A 20,735-nucleotide genomic window follows, 5' to 3' on the forward strand; every position below is an offset into this window, starting at 1 on the left:
ACTGTACTACGCCGTACGGTGGGTGTCGCGAGCGCCCAAAATAGCAGATCTACAAGCTCACAACGCGTCGCTGTCGCGACGCGTTGTGAGCTTGTAGAGCTGCTATTTTGGGCTAGCCAGACGAGAGCCACAGCGCCGCTGGCGGCGGGGGGGACCAACTGCAGGCCCACCACTTACAGTACTGCCTGCTAGTAACATGAACAGAGGAAAAAAGTCGTCAACAAACACAACAGCTAGCCAGCTTTAGCTGCTAACAGCAAACACGCTGTTGTTGTTTTTTACCAAGTTAAGCGTGATGATTTTATTCACAGTTTGATCACAACACGCGACGTATCGACTCGAGGTAAGGCGAATAATATACTGGTTGAAACAACGTGACAGATCTCTCCACGCAAAGCCTCGGACAGAAAAGCCGGTGGTGGCTGGTTGGGTTGGTTGTAGCTAAAGTAGCTTAGCTTCAGCTTGCGATCTAAGAGCTTACAGTGCGTCCAGTGCTTACAGCGAGTCTCTCTGACGCCCTACAGCCCTCTAGTGATTTTCTCACTCCCGTGCGAGTGTTTACAATTCCCAGCAAATAAACAAAACGACGTAACTACTCACCGAAACAAAGCCTGCTAGACCTTAAGGTAAAAGTCTATTCTCGGAGCTGGGAAGCGTCTCAGGTCCCCAGCCTCTCTAAAATGCACTATTTTAATCATTAAATAAAATAAATCCAACCAGATCGGCCCAGACAAAACCCGGAAATGCCGTAGTAGAAGAAATGACTGCCCGGTAAATTCAGGGTACATTGCGTTATTAAAATGGCACAAAGTGCATTTTAGAGAGAGGCTGGGGACCTGAGACGCTTCCCAGCTCCGAGAATAGACTTTTACCGTAAGGTCTAGCAGGCTTTGTTTCGGTGAGTAGTTACGTCGTTTTGTTTATTTGCTGGGAATTGTAAACCCGCGCACGGGAGTAAGAAAATCACTAGAGGGCTGCGGAAGGGACTCCCACAGGGCGTCAGAGAGAGACTCGCTGTAAGCACTGGACCAGGGCTAGCTATCTAAGGGCTTACAGTGCGTTGTTGAGCCCAAGGCAGCTTTAGCTGGCTGGGGGTGCCATAAATGCTAATGTCATGTGGGCTCATTTCGTTTTTTAGTTAGCTGACTGTCTGAATTGGCATGGCTGTGCTGCTCAGCTGCTGCCTCAGCTGTCTATGGGGTTCCGAGGCTATTTGAGTAGTGAGTGACTGTGGTGGTTTAGTTAATGTCAACACAGTATGATATCAATGAAATGGGTGAGCAGTGTTAAGTAACTGCAGTGACTAGCCTAAAATTTAGACTCTCGTAAATGTTAGGCTATATCGAATATAATAAAGAATTGGTGGGATTTCAATCATGAAAACAAACTATAATTGTAACCTTGTTACATTAGGCTATATCGATTCTGATTGGGAAAAAGTCAGAATCGATACATATATCTATTCTACGAGAGTTCTACATTTTAGGCTACTGCTGAGTGACGTTGAGTTGCTTCTCTGTCTCATGGTCAAGCTAAACATACGTGCCTGACATGATGATCCAAGACACTGTATGTTACTGTACCGAATATATCTGACAGTCAGCACACAACATCTAGCCTGCAAGCGACTATTACAGGGATACAAACAAGACCCGGCCTCTCCTGTTCAGCATGTCTGACTAAGCTAGAAGAATCTTCTGTATGCCTTGTCATTCTTAAACTGAAATGTAATATTGAAAGAGGATGCATGCTGTGTTTGTGTATAATGAAAATGTGTATCTTTCCTTCCATTGTTCTTAAATCAACAATCCCGTCCCACCTCCCACCCAAGCCCACACAAAAGGACGCATGAAAAATAAATAACTACATAGCTATTTATTGCATTCTTTTTTTTAAAACTGTGTAAATCATGCTTCTGCCACATGAGGTAACTGACAGACACTAAGTCCACTAAGAATGGGCATTAAAATGTCCCCTGCATTTTCAGATCGGCCTCCCAGACCCATGAGCGATGAGAGAGGCGAGGGCCCACGAAGATTTTTGGACCTGGGAGTGGAATGTCCATCACGGACCGCATCAAACACTGGGGTACAGATAACACAACCATATTGGTGAGGGGTCTCTTTGTGTTTTACGTGAGCCTGCAGCAGTGTAGCTGCGACCTAATCGTCTGTTCTAAACTAGCACAAACCGACCAAAGAGTCGGGTCCACTGCATTGGATTAACTTGAATCGCTTTGATGTTGTAATGGTCTAAATATGCCTAGAGTACAGCAAGGCCTGGTAGACTCGAGCGAGCACACTCCTCGACATGACAGGAAAAGGCCGGTCTTCCTAATGGAGGAAAAAATGTTGAGTGCCAAGTTGTGTGTGTGTGTTTGCGTGCGTGCGTGTGCATGATATCAAGCGGGAGGGGGTGTGGGCAGTTTGATGAAGTAAAAGGTGACAGTGGACATTTCCAGAGAGATTAAAGCTGGAGACGGCAGCTCCCGTAAGGTAAACAGGATCTCCTCTCGGAGGTTGGGGAGGGGGGAGCTTCTCAAGGCCGCAGTGGCAGACAATACCTTGGGTATTATCAACGGAAATGGCTAAGAATAGGGGAACAAGGCGGCGAGATGGACACACGGAGCGACCACTGCTTTGTTTGGGCCAAACGAGCCAAAACGGAACATCTTCTCTGGCAGATTGTCTCTCATGGCCTGCGTGCTGGGAAGGAGTGGCAAGCCTGCAAGGCCAGGCGGGGACGTCGGAGAGTGTTTTTATCTATGAGTCAATGTTCAGAAGAAGCAAAGAACTTTGCAGAGCGTGTTTAATGTCCCGCCTGCGCTTTATAAATGGAGAGTGATTGTACTTTATTCCAGATCTGTGAGTATAGCTACGAAATACGCTCAAGTTTAATGTAAACCTTCCTGTTTAAATTGTAATGCAGTACTTTTCAAAGTACATACATTTTAGAGCTATGTCATTATGGTGCTTGTACACATCATTGTCTATCAAATGTAGTCTTAGATGTGTTGAATGCAAGATGTTGTCCAAATTTTAACCACATTAAAACTGGCGTCCGTGTTTTGGGCATGTCATTATAGTTAAATTCTTAAAAATAGACAATAGGCATTAGGCATATAGGCCTAGGTTATTTTTTTGAGAATTTTGACTGATTGTAGCTATTTTTCGGTTTATGGTTACAGCTTTTCTTGTTCTTTTTTGAATTCATGCTTTCTTTTTCCATCCATAATTGGCCAACTCTTTCATTCATTGTTTGTGTGATCTTTCATTTGATTGGTTAAACTGCCCGTACAGATTACTACCATTGAAGATTAATAACAGTCCATTTATATTCAGCTATTAGTGTAGATTTTTGGGAATGAAATTCCCATTGACAATGAATGGAGAATGTACGGCATATGTGGACGAGCAAATCGGTATTAACTTATGGCATATGTGGACGAGCAAATCGACATGTTACGTCATGATGATGTACAACGATAAGAGCGCCCCTCACTTCACACGTGTGTGATTTATTTGGAAAGATAATGCACCACTCCACCCGACTGAATATTTGCTTCGGTGCAGGAATCATCAATGAGTCCAACTAACTAAAGAGATTTTGATGTACACTTAGTTTCAAATTGAGCTTTTGGTGTATCAGACCTTTCATCAGAGAATTATACAACGATTCAGTATTGGACAGAGGCTGGTCAAAATCTGTCCCCTTATTATGATCAGTGGCAGTATGCAAAACACCTGTACACACCCTGGTTGTAGCTCTACTTCTTGGTAATTGTAGTTTTCTGTACTGAATTTACTATTGTGACTGAGCCGAGGCATACAAATGACAGCCATATTTATTTCCAATACAAAAAGGGGATGGAAAACGCATAATACAATCAGGTAGTACCACCATAATTTCATCAGTAAATGGGGAGATCCCCAAATCTAAAATAAAACGAGCCCAGGACCTTTTAGCTGTGAGGAGACAGTACTACCTACTAGGGCATTCACTTCTAGTAATTTTTACTAGTTGACTAGTTGCCTAGTTTACTAGTCGACTAGTTGTTTAACTACCTATTATGTAAAAAATAAAATTAAAATTTGTACATTGAAAAACTGTGTACATGGTGACTATAACTATAATCTATTGACTAGTGGATTTACTAGTCGACTAGTCGACTAGTAAATCCACTAGTCAACCTTGTTGGTACTAGTTGACTAGTTGAAAAAAAAAGTTTATTTTTTTATTTTTCCCCCCCTGATTTTGTAGGCCTCAAGGTCAGGTAGATTATAGTTATAGTCACCATGTACACAGTTTTTCAATGTACAAATATGTATTTCCAAAAAAAAAAAAAAGTCTGCAAAAATGTCTTCTAAATGCTGACAGTTATCTGAAAAACCCATGTTTTTCATGTCAGTGGTTCGCAAACGCAGTTTCATGTCAAGAACCCCCAAAAATATATGTATTTGGCTGCCGACCCCCGTCTGAAAATATGTTGTTCCAGGGACCCCCCCAGAAACAAAGATTTGAGGTAAAAACGTTCACTCTGAAAGAAGTAAAAATATTCATTTTTTTCAAAAATAGCAGACCGGTGCGCTACGAGCTTGTAGATCTGCTATTTTTCAATAGCTAAATTATAACAATGTTTGAAACACCAAAAGGGGTTCCCGCCCTGTCTTTTATAAAGGTGACTCCAGACCAAAAACGTGTTCAGACTAGTCAAAGTCTACTTTTTAATCAGCACAAACCAGTCTCTAGTGTGCAGTAAAGATGTTTGTCTGAATATTTTAAGTCTACTTGTGTGTCTAAAACTCTCATACACTATTTAACAATAGGCTTAAGGCTATGCAGCTGTTCTTTGTGCATGCCGCGATGCGCACGTGTGTGCACGTGACGTTCCGTGGTACAGGGGGAAAACAATCACCGTGACACCACTGGTGGAGAAACTGGTTGCTTCTTTAATTTGGGCTTGTTTTCATATAATAGACCTGGTTGGCTTGTTTCACTCACACAATCTGACAACCCTGGAGCCTTTGCATCCCGCAAGGCCGCTACAAAAACAAAACACAGCATTCTTTTCGCCAGATTTGCTTTGGAGTTGATTACTTCCAGGGAGGAAAAAAAAAGGCTGGGGCCGATTCCACTTAAATTCGGCATACAGTTGCGCAAACGTCGATCACTCTCTGCTGATTTCTGATCGTCTGCACCTTTGTTAAATTGACGCATACATGTACACACACACACACTCTGATTAATTAGTCTCATGTCGCACAGCTGCGTCTAGATTCTCCCGGCGGATCCTGCCGGGAGCTGCCTATGCCATAGAAAGCATAGGTGGACCCCAACGGACCCCAGCCCCAGGCTACCTGCCGACAAGCTCACAACGCTGTCAAACAGGCCGACAGCCGACCGCCTGTGCTATCTGGAGCGTAACCTTTAACAGCCACTATTCGGCTGAATAGTTTTGTTGGCCGAATATTCGCTTCATCCCTCATGTTTTAGTTTTTCATTGCAGCAGCTTTATCAATTAATTCCTCATAAGAGTGACATAAATGATAGGAATCCACAAGGTGGTGAATGCATATTTCATAATACAATAATGATATCTGATATCCACACAGTTGTGGAGTGAGATTAATTGGATTGGTTCAACCATCGTACAATCAATATTCTACAGTACCTAGTAAAGGCTCTGTGAATGCTAATGGCGGTCGGCTCTGTCATTACAGCTGTCAGCCTTCAAATGTTCCATGTGTAACTACCTGACGTATGACCTTATAAGCTATAATTGCATCGATTGATCAGCCTTGCCTTGGAATAGGTTAATATAGTGGTCTTACAAGCCAATTACCTCAGCCTTGAATGCTAAACCAGTCATTTTGATTGTCTTACATGATTTCTAATAATGTAGTACTTGATACTGATCAGTGGTGGAAAGTAACCAAGTACATTTACTCAAGTACTAAAAGTAAACTATAGAAGTGAACTATATAGCGTCGCAGTCCCGCCCCCTACCAGGGCCCAGGAAATGATTCTCCGTTCATTTTCCTCATAGACATTTCAGAAAGTATTTATTTAAAGACGTTTGCGCCGCGGACAAAGCCAACTCTTGTCGTGACAAATCATGACAACAAACAAAATTCTTCGGGCCAAACAGAATTAGAAAGTAGAAAAAAAACGGCAGGTTACAACACTTTTTTTGTGGTTTTTCTTCTATGTAATTATTTGTTTGGTCCAAAATATTGTGTGTGGTCATGATTTGTCACGACTCGAGTTGGCTTCGTACGACGTTTAAAAGGTCTTTAAATAAATACTTTTTGAAATGTCTATGGGAAACACGACTGACATAGAAACATAGCTTTTTTTTCAGAAAACTGTCAGGATGTAGAAGACATTTTTACCTCCCCTACCACTACTCCTGTGTCCTCGTCCTACCACTACTAATGCTCATGTCCTCCTGTGTCCTACCCTACCACTACTAATGCTCATGTCCTCCTGTGTCCTCCCCTACCACTACTAATGATCATGTCCTCCTGTGTCCTCCCCTACCACTACTAATGCTAATGCTCATGTCCTCCTGTGTCCTCCCCTACCACTGCTAATGCTCATGTCCTCCTGTGTCCTCGTCCTACCACTACTAATGCTCATGTCCTCCTGTGTCCTTGTCGTACCACTACTCCTGTGTCCTCCTGTGTCCTCCCCTACCACTGCTAATGCTAATGCTCATGTCCTCCTGTGTCCTCCCCTACCACTGCTAATGCTAATGCTCGTGTCCTCCAGGTAAACCATGATCCCCATCACTGAGCTGAGGTACTTCGTGGACACGCAGCCTGCGTACCGCATCCTGAAGCCATGGTGGGACGTGTTCACCGACTACATCTCCATCGTCATGCTCATGATCTCCGTGTTCGGCGGCACGCTGCAGGTCAGTCTAGTGTTGTCGTTGATTCCGTCGACTAAAACTACGACGAGAAATGTTCCGTCGAACACCTTCTTTCCACAGAGGAAAAATGAAATGAAAACTAAGCTATGATGACTAAAACTAAGGCTGAATATATTGACAGTTTCGTCAACACGTATAAACTAGACTAAATGCTAGGGAGGGACTAGTGGAGAAGAGTTCCAGTAGAACTAAAACACATGCTTGGTCGCATGCTGAAAATAGCCGATCTACAAGCTCATAACGCGTCTATTGTCAGAGTGCAACCAAGTCTAACATCAGCCATTACGACGCCATCAAGACCCACCAAAATACATTTTAGTCTAAAACACAAACATTTCAGGTGATGTAAAATGTGACTAAAACTATTTATTCAATTGTTTTGCTGTCCACCAACCAACCCCTGCAGGTCACCCAGGACAAGATGATCTGCCTGCCCTGCAAGTGGGTGGTGAACCAGACCTGCCGGCGCTTCTTCAACGCCACGGCGTCCAACGCGCTGAACCTGGAGCCGCCGCGGGGGATCCAGTACGACCTGGACCGCCACCAGTACAACTACGTGGACGCCGTGTGCTACGAGAACCGGCTGCACTGGTTCGCCAAGTACTTCCCCTACCTGGTGCTGCTCCACACGCTCATCTTCCTGGCGTGCAGCAACTTCTGGTTCAAGTTCCCCCGGACCAGCTCCAAGCTGGAGCACTTTGTGTCCATCCTGCTCAAGTGCTTCGACTCGCCCTGGACCACCCGGGCGCTGTCTGAGACGGTGGTGGAGGAGAGCGACCCGAAGCCCATGAAGATGAACGGCTCCGTGGACCACAAGGAGTCGGTCATCAGTGAGGACGTGGAGGCCAGCGTCCCCATGCTCCAGAGGACAAAGTCCCGCCTCGAGCAGGGCATCGTGGACCGCACCGAGACGGGCGTCCTGGACAAGAAAGAGGGCGAGCAGGCCAAGGCGCTGTTTGAGAAAGTGAAAAAGTTCCGCATACACGTGGAGGAAGGAGACATAGTGTACAATCTGTACATCCGTCAGACTATAATAAAGGTCATCAAGTTTATTTTGATAATCTGCTACACAGGGTATTATGTGCACAATATTCAGTTCAGCGTGGACTGCAGGGTGGACATCGAAAGCCTTACCGGTTATAGCATGTACCGCTGTGCACATCCGCTGGCCACGCTTTTTAAAATCCTGGCCTGCTTCTACATTAGCCTAGTCATGGTGTACGGACTGATCTGCATGTACACCCTCTGCTGGATGCTGCGTCGCTCTTTAAAGAAGTACTCGTTCGAGTCCATTCGGGAGGAGAGCAGCTACAGCGACATACCCGACGTGAAGAACGACTTTGCCTTCATGTTGCACATGATCGACCAGTACGACCCGCTGTACTCCAAGCGCTTCGCCGTCTTCCTCTCGGAGGTGAGCGAGAACAAGCTGAGGCAGCTCAACCTCAACAACGAGTGGACGCTGGACAAGCTGCGTCAGCGGATCACGAAGAACTCCCAGGAGAAGCTGGAGCTCCACCTCTTCATGCTGAGCGGCATCCCGGACACGGTGTTCGACCTGATGGAGCTGGAGGTCCTCAAGCTGGAGCTCATCCCCGACGTCACCATCCCCCCCATCATAGCCCAGCTGGTCAACCTGCGGGAGATGTGGCTGTACCACACGCCCGCCAAGATCGAGGCGCCGGCGCTGGCCTTCCTGCGGGAGAACCTGAAGTCCCTGCACATCAAGTTCACGGACATCAAAGAGATCCCGCTGTGGATCTACAGCCTGAAGAACCTGAGCGAGCTCCACCTGACGGGGAACCTCAGCGCCGAGAACAACCGCTACATCGTCATCGACGGGCTCCGCGAGCTCAAGCGTCTCAAGGTGCTCCGTCTGAAGAGCAACCTCACCAAGCTACCTCAGGTGGTGACCGACGTGGGCATGCACCTCCAGAAGCTGTCCATCAACAACGAGGGCACCAAGCTCATGGTGCTCAACAGCCTGAAGAAGATGGCCAACCTGACCGAGCTGGAGCTCATCCGCTGCGACCTGGAGCGCATCCCGCACTCCATCTTCAGCCTGCACAACCTGCAGGAGATCGACCTGAAGGACAACAACCTGAAGACCATCGAGGAGATCATCAGCTTCCAGCACCTGCACCGGCTCGTCTGCCTCAAGCTGTGGTACAACCAGATCGCCTACATTCCCATCCAGGTGGGCACGCTCACCAACATGGAGAGGCTCTACCTGAACAGGAACAAGATCGCCAAGATCCCCAGCCAGCTCTTCTACTGCCGCAAGCTGCGCTTCCTGGACCTGAGTCACAACAACCTCACCTACATCCCGGCGGACATCGGCTGCCTCCAGAACCTGCAGTACCTGGCCGTGACGGCCAACAGGGTGAGTGCTTTTACATTTCCATTTTTTTATTTTTGATTCGGCTCTTTTGTCCAGAGCACCTTGAAATGTAAGATCCATCGTAAGCGGGAATGATAGGATAGCAGTTTAATTAACACTCCCATCGCCCGGGACGAAGTTCTTTGTCCTTTCTATTAGTAACGGCCGACGCCCAGGACGAAGTAGTGTCCAAAAGACGAATATTATTGATATGAGAACGGATCGCATGGCTCTATAGCCTGGGAGCGCCTGTTGGGCAATCCTCTGTGACGCGCAAGAGTGAGACGTCATCGAAAAACTCCCTCCCCTGGTTAGCTGATGAAAACGAAAATCTTAAAACGTTCATAACTCGCGATCTAAATCAAAAAGAAAAAAGATCCTGTGTTAGGCGGCACTCCACGGTCCAGTCGCTAGTCGCGATAGATTTATTCTTGTCTCCCGTTGTTGTCGATCGACTCTAGAGTGGTGTGGCTATTGTTAGCTGCTACACACACATCAACAACTTTTTCCGGTCCGTCCGGAAAAGGGGTCCGTGTTTATAAATCGAATGGGCGCATTAATGTAATTTAAATAACCCCGGGCAATTAAAGTGTTAATTGTGAATGTGATATCAGAATTTGTTGTCCGTTGGTTCGAAGGAAAGCTTTTCTGTACATGTACAGAATATATACAGCGTATGTATACGCTATTTCTTTACCATATTTCTATGACAGCTTGTGGCTTAATTTTTGTGCCGCAATAATAAGGATTTGAGGATCTAATAATCTGTCCTTTCCCCACACACACACACACACACACACACAGATTGAGACCCTGCCCAATGAGCTGTTCCAGTGCAAGAAGCTGTGCACTCTGAACCTGGGGAACAACTGCCTGCAGTCTCTGCCCTCGCGCTTCGGAGAGCTGACCGGGCTGACCCAGCTGGAGATCCGGGGCAACCGGCTGGAGTGCCTGCCCGTGGAGCTGGGGGAGTGCAGACAGCTCAAGAAGACGGGCCTGGTGGTCGAGGAGGACCTGTTCAACACTCTGCCCACGGAGGTCAAGGAGCAACTGTGGAAGCTTGACAAGGAGCAGACCTAAACATGCATTATGGTTGCTTTCTGTCGGACCTTTATTTCCCACCTCCCAAACACACAAAGACTTGCCCGGTGTCGACATGGGACTCGGACCCTCCGGACAATCCCAGACGGGGCCGCGAGTGAGGTCAGAGGGTCCCTCCTCGGACTGCGACGCACAGCCAGTGTTCGTTCGTTCGTTCTCAATGGGATTGAAGCCTAATATATCACTCGACCATAAACACGTCCACCTTTCTATTAGGTTGTTTTGTATTTTATTTTCCCTTTCTCCCTTTTTATGAAATGCACACAGCAATTTTACTGAATAGGTTTTCTAAGGAAAAAAAAACTTAACAAACCGTTGGGCTTTGAATGAGGTGAGTCAGTGGCAGCGTTACACCGGGGCTCCACCGGGCGCGTCAGCGTCGCGTCACCGTCAGGGAATGTTCCCTTTTTAATCAATGAAGGGTGGCTCCACTGCCCGCGTTGCGTGACATTAACGCGTGCATTAAAATTGAACCGGTGCGTTTTTTGACGCACGCGACGGAGACGCAACGCGTCCGGTGGAGCCCTGCCGTTAGTTGTTTCAAGTGATATTTAGAAAACCTTTGGTCCTCCAGACAGAGGCTTGTGTTGGCGTGTAATGGTCCTCCAGACAGAGGCTTGTGTTGGGGTGTAATTGTCCTCCAGACAGAGGCCTGTGTTGGGGTGTAATGGTCCTCCAGACAGAGGCTTGTGTTGGGGTGTAATGGTCCTCCAGACAGAGGCTTGTGTTGGGGTGTAATGGTCCTCCAGACAGAGGCTTGTGTTGGGGTGTAATGGTCCTCCAGACAGAGGCTTGTGTTGGGGTGTAATTGTCCTCCAGACAGAGGCTTGTGTTGGGGTGTAATGGTCCTCCAGACAGAGGCTTGTGTTGGGGTGTAATCGTCCTCCAGACAGAGGCTTGTGTTGGGGTGTAATGGTCCTCCAGACAGAGGCTTGTGTTGGGGTGTAATCGTCCTCCAGACAGAGGCTTGTGTTGGGGTGTAATCGTCCTCCAGACAGAGGCTTGTGTTGGGGTGTAATTGTCCTCCAGACAGAGGCTTGTGTTGGGGTGTAATTGTCCCCCAGACAGAGGCTTGTGTTGGGGGTGTAATCGTCCTCCAGACAGAGGCTTGTGTTGGGGTGTAATCGTCCTCCAGACAGAGGCTTGTGTTGGGGTGTAATTGTCCTCCAGACAGAGGCTTGTGTTGGGGTGTAATTGTCCTCCAGACAGAGGCTTGTGTTGGGGTGTAATTGTCCTCCAGACAGAGGCTTGTGTTGGGGTGTAATCGTCCTCCAGACAGAGGCTTGTGTTGGGGTGTAATTGTCCTCCAGACAGAGGCTTGTGTTGGGGTGTAATCGTCCTCCAGACAGAGGCTTGTGTTGGGGTGTAATTGTCCCCCAGACAGAGGCTTGTGTTGGGGGTGTAATCGTCCTCCAGACAGAGGCTTGTGTTGGGGTGTAATCGTCCTCCAGACAGAGGCTTGTGTTGGGGTGTAATTGTCCTCCAGACAGAGGCTTGTGTTGGGGTGTAATTGTCCCCCAGACAGAGGCTTGTGTTGGGGTGTAATCGTCCTCCAGACAGAGGCTTGTGTTGGGGTGTAATCGTCCTCCAGACAGAGGCTTGTGTTGGGGTGTAATCGTCCTCCAGACAGAGGCTTGTGTTGGGGTGTAATCGTCCTCCAGACAGAGGCTTGTGTTGGGGTGTAATTGTCCCCCAGACAGAGGCTTGTGTTGGGGTGTAATCGTCCTCCAGACAGAGGCTTGTGTTGGGGTGTAATCGTCCTCCAGACAGAGGCTTGTGTTGGGGTGTAATTGTCCTCCAGACAGAGGCTTGTGTTGGGGTGTAATCGTCCTCCAGACAGAGGCTTGTGTTGGGGTGTAATGGTCCTCCAGACAGAGGCTTGTGTTGGGGTGTAATCGTCCTCCAGACAGAGGCTTGTGTTGGGGTGTAATCGTCCTCCAGACAGAGGCTTGTGTTGGGGTGTAATCGTCCTCCAGACAGAGGCTTGTGTTGGGGTGTAATCGTCCTCCAGACAGAGGCTTGTGTTGGGGTGTAATTGTCCTCCAGACAGAGGCTTGTGTTCGGTCAGGGTGTAATCGTCCTCCAGACAGAGGCTTGTGTTGGGGTGTAATTGTCCTCCAGACAGAGGCTTGTGTTGGGGTGTAATTGTCCTCCAGACAGAGGCTTGTGTTGGGGTGTAATCGTCCTCCAGACAGAGGCTTGTGTTGGGGTGTAATCGTCCTCCAGACAGAGGCTTGTGTTGGGGTGTAATCGTCCTCCAGACAGAGGCTTGTGTTGGGGTGTAATCGTCCTCCAGACAGAGGCTTGTGTTCGGTCAGGGTGTAATCGTCCTCCAGACAGAGGCTAGTGTTCGGTCAGGGTGTAATTGCCATGGACACAAGTACCGGTAACCGACAGGGTATAGTAGCCTATATGATCCTTTTCATATACATTTCATTTCACAGAACATTGTCAGATTATTACCCTTCATCTGAAGTGTATGGAATAGCAATTACAAGCTTGCCACACCTTTTCTTTCTGTGCCATAAGAGCCACCATCTGCAAGTTGCAAAGTGGAAGATGGAAATTGTCCATGAGTCTTGTGTCTATTCCAGTAGCATGTAGTCACAGAGGGTGACTAGGATGAGCATTGAAAAGGCTCTTAATCCAAGTCCACAATTGTGCAATTTTCACTACTATTTAGTTGCACTTTCACATTTCAGCCACAAGTTCGTTACCTAATAACATTATCCAGCTAATGTTGATGCATGTTTTAGCTGGAGTGAACATGCACTTTGTCTCTCCATTGAACAAAGTGCAATGCAATAAGCCTCCTCTAGGTGGCCAATGTTAGAAACGTAAGGAAACCGTTCCAGCTTTTGCTTGTATTTATGAACACAGAACATTCCACTTTAAGAAAATAGTTGAAGTCCAGATGAAACGGCGTTTTAATCTAACTTCCATATTTATTTCTGAAACACGTACTACAGGATAGACAGGAGAGACATAACACTGATGGATCTGATTTGAACAGTGTAAATGTTGTCATAACAAATATGGAGAATTTGGGCACGGTGCGGAAGCATTGCAATTGACCACTTTGCTCTTGGTTGAGGCCCACATGCCAATGCGTTGAGCTTGTAGATCAGCCATTTATTAGGTTTTTAAATGTATGATTTTTTTTTATCAATTAAGACCATGTGATCCCTAATTTGCTTTGCCACCGGAATCATATTATTATTTTATTTTATTTATCCCTTCGCTCACATAGTGGCAGAGAATGGTAACTGTGTGACCACGCCCTCAATATTGATTGATGGGTGGATGACCACGCCTTCAATATTGATTGATGGGTGGATGACCACGCCTTCAATATTGATTGATGGATGACCACGCCTTCAATATTGATTGATGGGTGGATGACCACGCCTTCAATATTGATTGATGGGTGGATGTTGTGATATTATTTGGTGAGAATGGTTAGTTTAAGCCTAGTAACTAAGCACTAAGTCTGATTTAGTTTTCATGATTTTTTTTTTTTTTTTTTTACATTTTGTGTGGCTTATATATTTTGAAATAGGTGATTTTAATGTGATAATGTGATTTCATTTCATCTTGACTTTAATTCCAACATACTTGATCACAGGCAAGAAAGGCAGTCTGGTGAGTTCATGGCTTTATTGTTGAACAAAGGCAAGTGGTGGACAAAAGTACTCAACCCCCAGTACTTAAGTCAAAGTTTAGTCAAATATCACTCAACTACAAGTGGAAGTTGCTCTGTCAAACTTGTAGTGGAGTATTTGAATACTTAAGTATTCAAAAGTATGAATTACACAGTACATTTTCTTTTTTTTATTATATCAATGTATTGCTGTATTAAAATTGAGCCATTTTCCCCAAAATGCCAAAGATTTTCCAGAAATTGCAAAAAATAAAAAAATATATATATATATAATAGTGAAAATAACAGATGTACAAGCCCACAACATGATGCGTTGTGAGCTTGTAGATCTGCTATTGTCACTATATTTGAAATGGGACTTCAAATAATGGGCATTCATAAATGTTTTTTTCTTTGAAGTGCGATGGATTGAAAGTCATAGGTACTGAAAAATACAGTATTCAGGTAAATGTACTTTGTTTACTGTCCACCACTGTTAAAAAGCCATAGGTTGTCGGTAAACCTTTTCAAGAACGTATTCACACTGTTATGTCAATTTGCCTTAACTTCAAACTCACTCTTTTGATGTTGATTTATTTTTGTCATGTTTAGAATGATGTTCTAATCCTATAGATTCACTATAGTCCACTTGACCATGCCAGTATTAACCCATTCAGGATTTTAGCTGTTGAAAAATAGCAGATCTACAAGATCTTGTAGATCTGCTATTTTTGAAAATACATGAAAATGTGGCACAAATCTTTGAATATATATTCTTTCAGAGCGAACATTTTGGCATTACAAAAATCGTGATTTGAATGAATCGATTTCTTTGCCCACCACTAGTATAGTTTCAAACTTTCATGTCAAGGACGCCCAAAATCCTTTGTATTTGGCTGCGGACCTAACCTGACTCCGCCAGATGGGGCAGCAGAGAGTACAATGGGTTCCCCGGAGCAGGAGGGGGGGAACCATAGAGTATATATATAATAGAGACTGAACTGGCGCGAAGCTCCGCCCCCCCAGCTATTCATGTCAGTGGAAGTTGCTCAGTGGCGTTTTGAAGCACCCGGAAGACTGCCGGAAGTCCCTCCCCGGACCTCAACTTTGAGGTCCTGAGTGACGTAGGGCAACCGAGCGCTCAACGTTATAGCCCAGCTGCACGGGGTTTCCCGGTCATGAATCCACGGGTCCGCCTGTAGTCCCTCCTCCTACCACTAGGACCCAGAGCTTCAACGTTGGAAAGTCTGCGTGCCCCCTTGGGGGGAACCCAGTGTACTCTCTGCTGCCCCATCTGGCGGAGTCAGGTTACTGCGGACCCTCCACGCTGAGACCCAATGCACTGCAGAGTCACCAGTAACACTCAGTATTAATTTAACCCTTCATGGTGCATAGGACTTTTACTGTGTACAACAAAGTGGTTTGAAGCTTAAATCCTAAACTACTAGCACTGGTAAGAAGGGCCAGGCCTGTCGTTTTGTCTAATTGGACACAGCAGAGATGGTATATCCACAAGAGACTGACTCCATTACCCTAAAACAAATGCGTCACAGATGTTGATGCAACTTTACTAACTTATCTTTTTGAAGAAAAGGATAAGATAAATAGATGCGCAACCTGAGAGTTGAAATACATGATGTGTAGGAATAATGGCTGGAATTAAACTATATGTACTCTAATTTTAGAAAAATCGAATTAAATGTTATCTTGTGCAATATTTAAAGGCAAATAGTGATGTTTTTGTCACAGGCATGGGCATGTTCTGTTTATCAATTTCATGTCACTGATTAAGTGGGAGTCTTGAGTTTAAAGCTGCAGTCCTACCCATTCTGGGCGGGAACCCCTTTTGGTGTTTTAACTAAGCATTATGTTATACTTTAGCTATTGAAAAATAGCAGATCTACAAGCTCATAGCGCGCCACCGAGTGGCGCGCTACGAGCTTGTAGGTCTGCTATTTTTGAAAAATCGTGAACATGTGGCACAAATCTTTGAATATATATTCTTTCAGAAGACTTTATTTCGACGTCGGGTCTAGAATCAGGGTCCTTGTTCTCCCTCAGAGACCACATTTCCACTGCTACGCTGAGGTGAAATCCCTGCTTAGTGCTTCTGAGCTCCAGCCAGTGCTTCTGGTCAGCCAGTACATGTCCCAGTACAGGGTCTACATTTCTCAATGGAAGAGTAAGGGCCGATTCATACTCCTATTTTAGAGCCGAATAAAAGTGGGTGCGGGTGAGCCTACAATGTGACGTCATTTTAGGTTCGGGGGGGGGGGGGGGGGGGGGGCACGTACCGTCCTAAAGTCGGCTCTTCGGTGCTACTGACATTTTCTGACTAGCTGAAATCATTTCGGCACTACAGCGCCGAAACAGCGGTAAAATAGGAGTATGAATCGGCCCTTAGGAGACCACCTCCAACCACTACAGATGGACTAGTTAATAGGAGTATGAATCGGCCCTTAGGAGACCACCTCCAACCACTACAGATGGACTAGTTAATAGGAGTATGAATCGGCCCTTAGGAGACCACCTCCAACCACTACAGATGGACTAGTTAATAGGAGTATGAATCGGCCCTTAGGAGACCACCTCCAACCACTACAGATGGACTAGTTAATAGGAGTATGAATCGGCCCTTAGGAGACCACCTCCAACCACTACAGATGGACTAGTTATCGGCCCTTAGGAGACCACCTCCAACCACTACAGATGGACTAGTTAATAGGAGTATGAATCGGCCCTTAGGAGACCACCTCCAACCACTACAGATGGACTAGTTAATAGGAGTATTTGGCCCTTAGGAGACCACCTCCAACCACTACAGATGGACTAGTTAATAGGAGTATGAATCGGCCCTTAGGAGACCACCTCCAACCACTACAGATGGACTAGTTAATAGGAGTATGAATCGGCCCTTAGGAGACCACCTCCAACCACTACAGATGGACTAGTTATCGGCCCTTAGGAGACCACCTCCAACCACTACAGATGGACTAGTTAATAGGAGTATGAATTGGCCCTTAGGAGACCAGAGACCACCTCCAACCACTACAGATGGACTAGTTACCGTTGCTGTCGGGCAGAAACCCATTTCCATATTATTAGACGTTATATAATTACCTAACATACTCGGTGGGTGAAAACAATGTTTATTCATTAAACATAATTTACAGATAGCAGCTTTAAGACTAGTAGACGTCCTTGAGAATGGGTTTGCACTACATTACCTCGTCACAATTAGACATTAGTATTCCATGAATACTAATGCAGAGCAAGCCTTAGTTCACCTTTTCCCCCCTTTATGCCACATGAGCATCTCTATTCTGAGACAAACTGGTTTAAATAGCATATGTAATGTTATGTACAAGCTCACAGCCAGTCACAACACGCTGTGACCTTGTAGAATTCAGTCAAAGTAGAGCAGGGTTTAAGTGGTTAAAACACTAATGTTTTCCTGTTAGAGCTGTATGTCAAAGGAGAAGAAACTGGTTTGCACCACATTGAATGGTTGTTTTAGAAGAAATGGTAATAGATGCTAAAACATGATCCATAATTTGATGAAATAATAAATTATAATGATTACCAGTAAGACGCCCTGAGGGCGAGGTTGCATGCACGCATCCGCCTGGGTGACAGCAGACTGCTGGGCGAGGGCACGCATCCGCCTGGGTGACAGCAGACTGCTGGGCGAGGGCACGCATCCGCCTGGGTGACAGCAGACTGCTGGGCGAGCACTGGCGCTTTGGCATGGGGGATGAATATGGAATGAATTCTGTACTGGCCATATATGGAGTGTGTCTTGAGTGTACAGGGTTTGATGAGGTCAGATCAATATATGGGACGTCGGAAAAGGTCAGCTCCATATATGGAGATCTAAGGGTGGCAGCGCGGGGGCAGTGTCTTGAGTGTACAGGGTTTGATGAGGTCAGATCAACTTATGGAATGTCAGAACAGGTCCGCTCCATATATGGAGATCTAAGGGTGGCAGCGCGGGGGCAGCGTCTTGAGTGTACAGGGTTTGATGAGGTCAGATCAACATGGAATGTCAGTTATAATGATTATAATCTACCGTATCTATATTTTGAGCATGTCAGACTAAAACGACAAATAACAAAATACTAATAAAATAGCTGATCTACAAGCTCACAACTCAAAGTAACCAATATAATTGCCATGTAAATAGATAGTTGCGGCCCTATTCATGAGTCCCAATATGAGCATTACAATGAAATGCAGTACTCTGCAATACAATATAAAATACACTACAAGTGAAGACAATCAACTGCATCTTTTTTCACATTTGTGTGTGTGTGTGTGTGTGTGTGTGTGTGTGTGTGTGTGTGTGTGTGTGTGTGTGTGTGTGTGTGTGTGTGTGTGTGTGTGTGTGTGTGTGTGTGTGTGTGTGTTTTGCATAAGCAAAAAATAGCTTTCCTTAATGTAGGTCCTATTGTTTTATATTTTAATCTCCTTTTTTACTTTTTCAGTTTTGACAGCTATAGTATTAATACAAACTTTCTCAGGAAATTAGCTAACACTATTTTTGTTTTAATTGGCCATTTTTTGCATGTATATTTTTTGTTGCTGTTGGCGTGTTTAACGCAACATGCATTTTATATGCTTTTCTATACATTATTTTGTAGTTTTTATTAATGTATTTAAAATTGACTGCTGATATGAAATACTCCATTTAATCTTGGTTTACTATTCGTGTCATGAATGTGATGTTATTGTTTCAGACAGTGGCGTGCACAGACATTTAGAGGGGCACGTGCTCAAGTGGAAAAAAGGGCACCTTTTGGGGCCTAAATTATATATTAGAAGCTTTTTATCAATAATTGATCAATGTCACCATGGTCCACATACTGTACAAAAAAAGAGAGGTCACATTTGTCATTTGTACTCTAGCACCCCCTAGTGTATCTGTGCACGCCACTGGTTTCAGAGGCTCTAGTGATGAGTCTTTGTTGCATAATGTGTGTGTGTGTTTGTTATAGGGTGTGTCACCCTTGCAACTTCCTTTTCCTCTTGAATGACCCCTCCAAATATTTTGAGCACCATTATGTTCTGATATGAAGATATCTCTATACTTTGAGCACCATTATGTTCTGATATGAAGATATCTCTATACTTGTATTTCTCATTGTAAACAAAATAGTCTAGATTAAAAAAAAACAAAGAAAGCAAAAAGTCTGCATTTCAGTGTATGGCCTGACTCACCTTTCGATCTAGCATACAACATTGATGCATGCTACATGTAAAGAAAAAGTTTGTTTACAATGCATTTCCAATGGAAGTCACATGGTTTGACACACGGCTTTCGGCTGTGTTTCGACTGCCCCCCCCACCCCCTCATACAACACAAATGTTGTGTCAAACCATGTGACTCCCATTGGAAATGCATTGTGAGCTTGCATCAGTCAATAAGTCTCATACATCAGCTATAAATCAATCTGTTGCGAAGGTGTGAGTCAGGCCTAAAAGTGTTAAGCATATTGCTGCAGCAGTAGCCCATGTTTAGACGGGCACAAATGAGGTCATTGTCAACTGTATTTGAACATAATGTCTCATCATACCTTCCTGTCCGTCACTTACATGAAGTTGCTAAATAAACTTTGGATTAAACCTACCTGTGCACAGATGTGATCTGAACAGGGATAACGGCTTTCAGCATTGATGCACCTGATTCTTGGAAGTTCTTGCTACAAGAACTTAATGAGCATAGTTGAGACGAATAAGACCATAGTTATTATCCATAATGTATAAATTATGGATAAGGGGTCACGGGTCAGGACAGACAGGCCTTTTCGGGGAGGGGTCAGAATAAATTATGGACTTAGACTGATATTCGTCTCAACTATTGGCCATTTTAGGAATTGACTTATCTGATTCTGCAGTGCATACCTGTATGCACCTGTTTTAACTGATTGCTGTCACATGCACCTGTTTTAACTGATTGCTGTCAACATGCACCTGTTTTAACTGATTGCTGTCAACATGCACCTGTTTTAACTGATTGCTGTCAACATGCAACTGTTTTAACTGATTGCTGTCAACATGCAACTGTTTTAACTGATTGCTGTCAACATGCACCTGTTTTAACTGATTGCTGTCAACATGCACCTGTTTTAACTGATTGCTGTCAACATGCACCTGTTTTAACTGATTGCTGTCAACATGCACCTGTTTTAACTGATTGCTGTCAACATGCACCTGTTTTAACTGATTGCTGTCAACATGCACCTGTTTTAACTGATTGCTGTCAACATGCACCTGTTTTAACTGATTGCTGTCAACATGCAACTGTTTTAACTGTTTGTTGTTAACATTGTTTTTCCTTGTTCTTGTGTTTATATGTACGGTATCATGATGACGGTCCACCGTCAATGATCTCTCTGAGAATTTAAATAAAGGTTGAATGAATACTATAAATATACTTAAAGTGCCAAAGTAAATGTTTTTTTTTCCTACAAAAATAGCTTAAAAAAAAGATGATCTACTACAAGCTCAAGTTTTGCGAGCTTTTAGATCAACTATTATTGAATACCTGAAGTATAAAACGACTTACCGGTAATTGAACCCCATTTTGGAACCTCTCATCATGCTGTATCGGAGCGGAGCGATTGGAGCTAAATTGATTAGTATATAAGTTATAAAATCTACAAAGTTGTTGTATGTAACCT

General features: G+C 44.8%; 2 protein-coding genes across 4 annotated transcripts in view; one reads left to right on the forward strand and one right to left on the reverse strand.

The window, feature by feature from the left end:
- The window catches only part of LOC306933432 (iron-sulfur cluster co-chaperone protein HscB-like), a 41,474-nt gene extending 20,848 nt beyond the window's left edge, over nucleotides 1–20,626 (reverse strand). The window contains exons 1-2 of the mRNA XM_079515653.1: nucleotides 20,621–20,626; nucleotides 17,639–17,795 (exon numbers count right to left, since the gene is read on the reverse strand). Of these exons, the coding sequence (XP_079371779.1) occupies nucleotides 17,639–17,756 (118 nt within the window). The 5' untranslated portion in view covers nucleotides 17,757–17,795; nucleotides 20,621–20,626. The remainder of the gene's footprint in view (nucleotides 1–17,638; nucleotides 17,796–20,620) is intronic.
- lrrc8ab (leucine rich repeat containing 8 VRAC subunit Ab) lies at nucleotides 178–10,627 on the forward strand. Of its 3 annotated transcripts, none has more exons than XM_079515650.1 (5): nucleotides 178–343; nucleotides 1,988–2,111; nucleotides 6,772–6,916; nucleotides 7,341–9,317; nucleotides 10,119–10,627. In XM_079515650.1, the coding sequence occupies exons 3-5, from the start codon at nucleotides 6,779–6,781 to the stop codon at nucleotides 10,392–10,394; spliced, it is 2,391 nt and encodes a 796-aa protein (XP_079371776.1). In that variant the 5' UTR covers nucleotides 178–343; nucleotides 1,988–2,111; nucleotides 6,772–6,778; the 3' UTR covers nucleotides 10,395–10,627. The 3 variants fall into 3 exon arrangements, with proteins under 3 accessions (XP_079371776.1, XP_079371778.1, XP_079371777.1); XM_079515652.1 differs by having other exon boundaries at nucleotides 1,988–2,088; XM_079515651.1 differs by lacking the exon at nucleotides 178–343 and adding an exon at nucleotides 1,567–1,699.
- Nucleotides 20,627–20,735: the final 109 nt, after the last annotated feature.

The sequence above is a fragment of the Electrona antarctica genome, assembly GCF_951216825.1.
Source record: "Electrona antarctica genome assembly, chromosome: 12".
NCBI lineage: Eukaryota > Metazoa > Chordata > Actinopteri > Myctophiformes > Myctophidae > Electrona > Electrona antarctica.

What these genes read in the sequence shown, in the direction of transcription:
- lrrc8ab (XM_079515650.1), top strand. Translation starts at nt 6,779, where the DNA reads ATGATCCCCATCACTGAGCTGAGGTACTTCGTGGACACGCAGCCTGCG. An exon ending in TGTTCGGCGGCACGCTGCAG is followed by an intron (nt 6,917 to 7,340) that starts GTCAGTCTAGTG and finishes CAACCCCTGCAG; the next exon opens with GTCACCCAGGACAAGATGAT. An exon ending in TGGCCGTGACGGCCAACAGG is followed by an intron (nt 9,318 to 10,118) that starts GTGAGTGCTTTT and finishes ACACACACACAG; the next exon opens with ATTGAGACCCTGCCCAATGA.